This window comes from Bison bison, unplaced genomic scaffold (genome assembly GCF_000754665.1).
Source record: "Bison bison bison isolate TAMUID 2011002044 unplaced genomic scaffold, Bison_UMD1.0 scf7180017864471, whole genome shotgun sequence".
Lineage (NCBI taxonomy): Eukaryota > Metazoa > Chordata > Mammalia > Artiodactyla > Bovidae > Bison > Bison bison.
Window position 1 is genome coordinate 22104510 of NW_011495032.1, and position 9516 is coordinate 22114025.

The window sequence follows — 9516 nt, forward strand, 5'->3', positions numbered from 1 at the left end:
CATAGCCTGACTTGTATTCCAGATGATTCTAGATTAATGTCCATTCCTATGGGAGTTCACAAGTTCAAGGTCAGATAATCTCAAATTCTTGCACAGGGTAAGAACCAGTCAAACAGTGAGTCCAACAACTATCTACCATAGACAGTGGTGGTCCTAGCACTCTGTATGTAAGAGCTTCGTTCGAGCACCTTGCAAACCTAAGTGCTTTTCCGTTTTAACTCTGTAAATCATCTGAGGAAACACAAATAATACTTTTAATTTACTCAATCAAGAGACCAAGAGAATTCTGACTTCAACCTACTGGTTCCCCCAAAATAAGAGGATGTCACCACACTCATAACAGATTTTAAATCTGGATATTTGCTAGTCGGCATACAATAGCTCTCATTTCACAACTCTGTGGTATCTTCATCAGGCACCATCGGATCTATCTTTGTTTTAGCTTTTGTTTCTTGGCAAGACAAATGGAAATCTGAAACTATGAAAAATCTAAAGTTTGTGAAAGGAAAAGCTAACAACTAAAGAGCCCAGAACCACAACCTTTAACCACATCATCCCAATTCAACTCCTTGTTTCTCTCTGTTTCCCAAACAAATATGGTCCAGAGCCCATTTCAGAGTTCCCCACCCAGCCATTCTCTCCCTCACTGCTAGATAATCAGGATATAATGGCCTCCTCTGGCTCCATCCTCTTTTCTCCTTAGTATCAGGCTGGGGGTGGAAGTGTGTGTTGCCCTCAGGCCTGATGCTGCAGTTAGCTGCTCTTACATCCTTTCATTACTCAGTCACTATCTACGCCCTCACTTCCTTATAACCTTCCATCTCTGATGTATATAACTTCTCTTTGTATTCATGACAAGGAAACAGCTCCCTCCAATGTCATTATGGTCCCTTTTTTGCCAAAGCTAAGAGCTTCCAGGGGCTTCCTAGGTAGCTCAATGGTAAAGGATCTACCTGCCAATGCAGGAGATGCAAGAGACATAAGTTCGATCCCTGTATTGAAAAGATGTCCTGGAGAAGAAAATGGCAACCCACTCCAGTACTCTTGCCTGAAGAATTCCATGGACAGAGGAGGCTGGAGGGCTACAGTCCATGGGGGTCACAAAAGAGTTGGACACGACTAAGTGACTAAACAACAAGGGCTTCCAATCTCCTCTTCTCCTTCTCTTGCCCCTGTCCCCCTCGATAACATTTCTCCGCTGGTAACCCACCTTCCTTTGACTTCCATGAAACCTCACTTTCTCTCTAATCATGTCTTCTAACCCCTGGCCCTTTTATGCCTCAAAGCTTCCAATCCCTGCTTGTTCTAACTTTCTCCTTCAGAGAATCCTCCTTTGGTATCACTGGAACTATTATATCCAAAAAATTGGCCACAGAATCTATTCTCCAGTCCTGTCTTTTGGTAAGCTTGCTCCACACCTTGAACAGCCCAGTGGATATTTCTCACTAGTTCACCAACTCTCTGAAGCACCAGCAACTTCCTCTCAGTTTATATCAATACGTTTCTGTTAAAACCATCCAAGAGTCACTTAAGTTCACAACCTTGGACTCTACTTTGATTTTCCTTTCTCTTCCCACTCACATACTGCATCAGTCACCTCTCTTTTTCCCATTCCTGCCACCAAAGCCAAAGCCCCGCCTCCCTCACCATCTTCACTTCCATGTATTATTGAAGTAGATTCTCGCTTGCCTGTATTCTCCAGAGTGTGCACACCACCCCTCTTCCTCTCATTTGCCTCCCGTCCTGCCATACACACTCACATCCATACAATGGTTTCAGATGGCTTCTAGAAGTTTTTTTTAACTGTCATTATCATTATTTCACTTCATTGCTGAAAAACTTTCAGTGATTCTCAGAATGTCTCAACTGGGCTTTCAGAGTGCCCTAAGATGTGTTCACTAGCTTTCCAACTTTATTTTGCATTACTATAACACAAAAGCTTCTCACAGCCAAGTCCCAAACATTTTTGCTCTTTCACCAATGTTTGGTCCCACCGTCAGTCCCACATCCAGCCATGTTCTATCTTTTCCTTTTCACCAGTCAAAATCTTAGCCATTCTGGGCATGTTATATTCACAGTATCATGATAGACATACTGGACAACCACCCAATATTTCCTATTACATTATGCTCTTCTGTACCTCTGCACCTATACTGATGAACTTGCAGCTTCCTGAAAGGTTCTTCCTTCTCCTTGTCCTCTCAGAGAAAAGCTGTTTGTCCTAAGGTTTAACTCATGCGCTACTTCTTTTTTAATTATCCCTCACTCCCAACCAAACCTGACACCCAGCAGGTATAATTTATAGACCTTCTTCTGTGTTACCACTGCACTAGTTTATATCACTACTATATATTTGCCAGATACACTTATAGGCTCTCCTCCCTGCTAGGATGAGGCAACACAACTAGAGGTAGAAACCATATCTTACGTGTTTCTGAATGTCTCTCTGCTTCTAGCACTGAATATGGGCTATAGTAGAGACATTCACTAAACATTTAATCAAAATTAATCATCTCATTGTGACTGTAACTTTCTTGCAAAGGAGGACTATATAATGATCGCTACTTAAAATCCTGCGAGGTAATTGATGTCTTTCTGAATCATAATAAAAGATGTTACATTATTAACTATTTCATAGAGAACACAGGCTTTTAAAAACCAGAAACCATGTCTTATAATTCTTTCAAACTTTCCTGGTAGCTCAGAGGTTAAAGCGTCTGCCCGCAATGCGGGAGACCTGGGTTCGATCCCTGAGTTGGGAAGATCCCCTGGAGAAGGAAATGGCAACCCACTCCAGTACTCTTGCCTAGAAAATCCCATGGCGGGAGGAGCCTGGTAGGCTACAGTCCACGGGGTCGTAAAGAGTCAGACACGACTGAGCGACTTCACTTTCACTTTCACTTTCATGGATGAAAAAAATGAAGAGATTAGAAAAGTAGGTCCTTTTTCCCTTTCCATTCTTTTTTAACACATGTTTTTAAATGGCTTATGCTGTACTTGTGCTTAGTCACTCAGTCACGTCCAACTCTTTGCAACCCCATGGACTCCCCTGTCCATAGAATTCTCCAGGCAAAAATACTGGAGTGGGTTGCCATGCACTCCTCCAGGAGATCTTCCCAAACCAGGGATCAAACCCAGGCCTCCCACACTGAAGGAGGATTCTTTACCGTCTGAGCCACCATTGGTGGCTACTACCCAAACAGCTTATAAGTAGTATAAGTGTGAGAAGATAGCAAGTTTGTTTCATCTACAAACCACATTGTTGACAAATGATTGTTTTCGTTCTTTAAACATTTATGAATAAATACATCCAGGCTAAAGAAACAGTTACCAGTACAGCTAGAATAAGCTTCTTAAAATCCAATTAAGAAATGAGTCCACATCTGAGGTTAGGTTCCATGGCATTTCCCACTCGCCATTCTTCCACTTAGTGATACTACCGATAAGCTCCTAGTCTGAAGGTCAGCAAGGGTAAGGTGATCAATGAATGCACATCAGTGATTACCAGTGTAAATGCACAGGGCTCTTTCAAATGTTGGAAAACTCGTAAGATGGAAAGTGCTTATTTGTGGAAGTGATGTTTCTATGTCAGTGACTCTAATATTCATATGAAATTCAAGGATTTGATGTTGTTATTATTTTACGCAAGGTACACTATAGGCAGAGGGCAGACAAACTTCCTTGCCAAACACCTTAATTTAGATTCAAAACTGAAAGCAAATTTCTTTCATGACTCAGAAGAATTAGGTAGACGAAAGTTAAGTTACTTTGACCTCATCAGAGCTAAACAACAGCAGAGGGAGAAGTACCGGCAGTTGATTAAAGGCATTGTCCTGACCACCAAGGCTAAGCAAGGACTGCCTTGTGGAACCAGGTCAGAGGACACTCATTTCTCTATTCAACTTCGAGGCGCCACTTTGTAAATGACACAATCATTTTTGGGTACAAGAGGTGCTTTAAATGTGGTAACATTATATCATTTCAGCTATAATGATCATAATTACTTATTTCTTTTAATCACAACCCACTTAACCACTTTAGTACAGAGGACTAGTTCAAGGAGTTTAATTTCCATTCAACATCTAATCTTTGTGTTTACTGAAACCCTTCACGGGCTTTGTTTACTGTCTGCTTGCTGGCCTGGACGTTTGATCTTGCAAGACTAGATCAGACAGGGTCAGATAAAATACTGATTACTAGAATAAACCAGGCTTGAGGAAGTAACACTGGTTTTTAAAAATCCTCATTTCTCCCAGCTTTTTAATATTTTGCAAAATAAGTTCAAATAAACAAATAAAATTAAGACAACTAGCAATCAGGGGTTCTTGAGCAATGATTGAGAAAAGGAAAGTGATGGGGATAATTTTGTTTTCTGGCCAAAGTATGGGGTTTGCTTAGGTCTGCTCATTCTAGTGGTATTATTTTATGACACAAACAATTTTGTGAGATCCACTAGATTTGTGTAAACTTTCAATGACCCCTTAATTCTTGTGACATATTAAATACTTGAGACTGACCTGACCAAAAATGATAGTTCACTTCGCTTTTGGTGCCAGATGGAAAACATTTTAAATATAAAGTTATTTTCTTTTAACTTATTAGTTTTTAATTAGGGAACATTTAAAATATATCATCCCTTCTTTGTTAACATACTTTCTTATTCTTATAAGCTCCCCTGTGAAAGCAGATTGCCAGAATAACACAATTTCTAATAGTATTGCACAAAATTGTCACTTAGCTTCATAAAAATGATGGGGCAAGTTTATGTCTAAATAGATTTAATACATAAGATGACTTAAGTTAAAAAATTAAGTGTTTTAATAAAACGTATAGCACTTAAGAAAGAAAAATTCATAGGTAAATCTCATACAACCCCTAGAATTCTTGAGAATAATTAATGGCATGAATGCTTCTAGGTCCCTGTGGATTAATCTTGTGTCTAACACTAAGATTCCTGCATAAACAACTGTTAATATTGCTCTTTTTGTTTTGCTTTGTTTTTCCACAAAGTATACTTTTTTTTCCCTTAAACCTGGGAGTTTATATGAGCTATACATTGTAGAAACTAGGCCAGAAGCAATTATAGTATGAGATGAACAGCAATTTAAAAAAATGCCATCTAAACCAACCAACTATGCCATTCACCCACTTCATTTTCTTCAATATCAAAAACTCCTGGGGAGTAGGTTCATAGTTCTGATCTTTAAAACCATAGTATACAAACTGTCTCCCCATCTATCCTAAATTAACACTAATGTTAACTCAAATACATCTCTGTCAACTATGATTGTCTTTGAAATTAAAGGAAAAAGGTAAACAGAATGTGCTTTGCTATGATCACTGAGGAAAATAAAGTTAACATGCTAAACCAAACCAACTTAGGACATTTTAAAGAGTAAGTGTAAACGTTTAGCTATAATAACAACAAATTCAAAAAATGCACATTAAAATGTTTACTTCAAAATTTAGACAATTCTATTTGTATATAGTCTTCACATCTGTTTTTAATGATATCAAATTATTGATTATTCATTTTTCTCATATTTATTTAAGCATTAACTATAGAATTTGCAATCTGATCTTTTTTTTTTTTAAATCCTTTCAGTAGACTTTTATTTTTGCCAGGTTTTAGTCATATTTACTTTGATCTTTCAAAGTATATAATTATTTTACTGTTTATTTACTTCTATGAGAAGAGAAAAAAATTTTGACCTACAAGATCTATATGTGGCAATTTGTAACAGAATCACATAGCTTATGTTTAGGAAATCATGGTTTTGATTAAGAAGCAACCATTTAGTTCCCACTGTTTTATTAAAACAGACATTAGAAGATAATAGGAAACATATTTAACAATGTAGAGTGCATTTGGTTTGAGCCATCAGTAAGTTAGCATCAGATTTTCTTCTACACTGAGTATCAGCAATGACACATGGAAGCTGGTAACTATGGGGTGGAAAAAGACAGGGGTAGGGAGACAATAAAAGACAAAGAACACTGATTTCTGGGTTCTGAGGAAGAGGAGGGCATGGCAACCCACTCCAGCATTCTTGCCTGGAGAATCCCCACGGACAGAGGAGCATGGCGGGCTACAGTCCATGGGGTCACAAAAGAGTCAGACGTGGCTGAGCTACTAAGCAAAGGAAGAGTCTCAAGTAGAATTCTGGTTTTGCTACTTTATTTCCAGGCTTGAAATTCCAGGTTTGTTTTTTGTTTTGTTTTGTTTTTTCATTTTGAAAATGGATGGACACAAATAGAAATTTCACAAACAAAATCACTGCTTTCTCATGAGTAATGGGTTCTACTAGATAGGAACCCCCACAGTGACATCTATTCGTAGCATAAAGCTTCTATCAATGGAAACGTTCCTGCATAGGTCCAACACTTCCTTTTCTCTGAAGGTTGAAGGTTAATAAAATGCACTTCTCTGGAGTGTTTATTTTCTGCACACCATTTTACCTGTCATGAATTCTTTGTTTTTCCTCCCACTCCCTTGGTTGATGAATCAACACCACTTGAACTGTTTTACGGCAGCTTGTGTTTACTTCACACATACCTTAACCTTCCCTTTTCTCCTCCTACTGACACACACACATGCACACACACACTTTTCAACAGCAATGACTAGCGCCATCTCTTTGAATAGTATGTGTACATAGTGTCTGGCCGCCTCTCCAGGTGTGGATCCTTGACCTCCTGAAATCAAGGTCTCAGTCTGCTTTTATGGCACTTAAAGAATTAACTGTGCATTTACTATCTTGAAGGAAAAAAACAGAGCTTGAAGAACTGAATCTCTAAGAAAGAAATGAGAAAAGTAGATGACGTAAGTGTTAATGTGTATGTGAACAGACATACACACATACCACAGACTCACACACACGCACACACACAGATTCTGCAGTGGCAATTCTGAGAATACTACAGTGAAATTTCCAGTCTTTCTGAATTTAGAATTATACTGCAAACTATTAAAAGAGTGCGGACATTCTCTTCCTTTTTCTTATAATAGCAAGTAAATGAGATCTAACAAATGACCTTGAAGCACTATGATTCTTTTGATTTTTTAGCCAAAGAGGATATTGTTCAAACACTTTAACAACCTGATTTTAAAGGAAAAACTTGGAGACAACACTTACAGAAAAGAAACACTTCCGAACTACACAATCATGTCTTAGAATAAGGAGTTATTCATCTTATCCTGTACAAGAGTTAATATTAGTAACATTCTAAAGCAAGTCCCCAAACCAGAAATGAGAAAGTCTAAAGAATTTTAGAATATGTTGAAAAGGAATGGATCTTAATTGAATTTTCAGTGAACTTAATTTCTACTGGGTAGTTCAACCTCTTGACTTTCCTTACAAATTATGTATTTAGCATAAAATGCTCTCATTCCTTTGAAATCAGAAATGTGCCACCAATGAGAATAAAGTTCATTTCTTCAAAAGTTAACCTTGTAAACAAACTCCCCAAAACAGCACAAAACAGGGATTACTTTGATACGGTTTCCCTAGAGAAAACTTGCAGGGCAATAAAAACAAACAAATTCTTCCTTTACTTTTACCTGTCCACCATAAATTGCCATTTAACCCTCTCCACAGGGGCAGTAAACCACTAGCAAGGCTCTGAATACCCAAATAAAGCGCAACAGAGGATGTCACAGTCACGCAAAATATGGACTAGAAGGACCCTCAAACACCAATCTGTTCTGTTCCCCCAAATTCCCCCAATTTCCTCAGGGGCTGGTAGCATTTGAATCGAATAGCCTTTGAATTGGGGTGGGAAGAAGAGAATTTTTCCAGCATTGCAAATTTGCAAAGGCCAAATATGATTGATATATTTAAAGGGTTGGATGGCCTAAATAGTAGATAATAAGAGAACTGTATATTCAGTACCAGATACAATTCCATATATAATATATTACTGCTAGTAGAACTACTACTATTAATAAACAACAACTAAAATACTGTAACAATGATTAAGAGATTACTTTGTGCCGGTATTAAGGTATTTAGTCCTTGTAGCTAGTTAGAGACTTAGTTGTATTACTTCCAGTTTTCAGGAAACTGATTCTTCATACAGTTAAATAATTTATTCAAACTCACACAGTTAGCAAACAGAAGACAAAGATCCGAATACAAATTCTCCTGACTACAGAGTCCCTTTGCTTTAACCACAATTTTGGAATTATCTCCAAATAAACACAACATCAAAACTCCACTTCAGATCAAAGATTTCCTGATACCACACATTCATTTCAGTTTGTTAACTGCTACTTAAACTATAAGTGCTAATTTAACCTAGAATGACTGCTTTTAAATTACATTAATAAATTAATGAAAATGATTTATTGATTGAGTTTTTAAAATAGACATGCCTGTCTAAAACATACCACTTCAAAATATTTTTAATGATTTCAGCCTTCACATGCATCTCTTGTGAAAACTATAAACTTCATACATTATGCTAAGAATTTAGTTTTAATGCCATCTTAGTTTTAAGGGAGCCAGTTTGGATCCCTTAATGAAAATATTAAGAGAACCCTTTCTTGTACCCCAATGCTCACAGCAGCACTATTTACAACAGCCAAGACAAGGAAGCAACCTAAGTGTCCATCAGTGAATGAACAGATAAAGATATGATATTTATATACAACAGAATATTATTACTCAGTCACAAAAAAAGAACGAAATATTGCCATTTGCAGTAACATGGATGGACCTAGAGATCACCATACTGAGTGAAGTCAGAACAGAGAAAAACAAATATTATATGATATCGTTTTTTTTGTTGAATCATAAAAAACAATAATAATACAAATGAACTTATTTACAAAACAGAAACAGACTCACAGACTTAGAAAATAAACTTATGGTTGGCAAAAGGGGAAGGGGAGATAAATTAGGAGCATGGAATTAACAGTCAGACACCACTATATATAAAATAAATAACAAGGATTTACTATATAGTCCAGGGAACTATATTCAATATCCTTTTTCCTAATAACCTAAAATGGAAAAGAATCTGGAAAAAAACTGAATCACTTTGCTGTACACCTGAAACTAACACAATATTGTAAATCAACTATAGTTCAATTTTTTTAAAATCCTACCTTTAGAAAAAATTATATAAATTTTTTACTAAAAAGTTATATCTAAATCAGCAGAAATTTCCAAGAGTCAACAATTCCTTGACCTAAAAAACTGAAAATCAGCTTCAAAAATATAAGCCAATTTACCTTTAATTTTCTTGTACTTTTTATACCATCTCCCAAACTCCTGGCACTTGGTTGCTGACACGTTGGCATAATATGTGCTATTTACAATGGATGAAATCATACTCTGCAAAGGAAAAAAAAAAAGTTATTTTTGATATGAGTATTCCTTTTTAGGGACAAGAAAGGGGACATTATAGTCTATACCAATCTCCTTTGTCTTTTAAGTTTGAAGAAGTCATTCTCCTACAAACTAAACTATTAAACACAATTACCGAAATTTACCAGCCCTTTAACTTGTAGAT

At 36.9% G+C, this 9516-nt stretch overlaps 1 protein-coding gene across 4 annotated transcripts in view; it reads right to left on the bottom strand.

Moving 5' to 3' along the window:
* Positions 1-9516, bottom strand: part of SATB2 (SATB homeobox 2) — a 205993-nt gene that overhangs the window by 90425 nt on the left and 106052 nt on the right. For all 4 annotated transcript variants that reach the window (XM_010860926.1, XM_010860927.1, XM_010860928.1 and 1 more), the window contains one exon: positions 9236-9338. In XM_010860926.1, coding sequence (XP_010859228.1) covers positions 9236-9338 — 103 coding nt within the window. The remainder of the gene's footprint in view (positions 1-9235; positions 9339-9516) is intronic.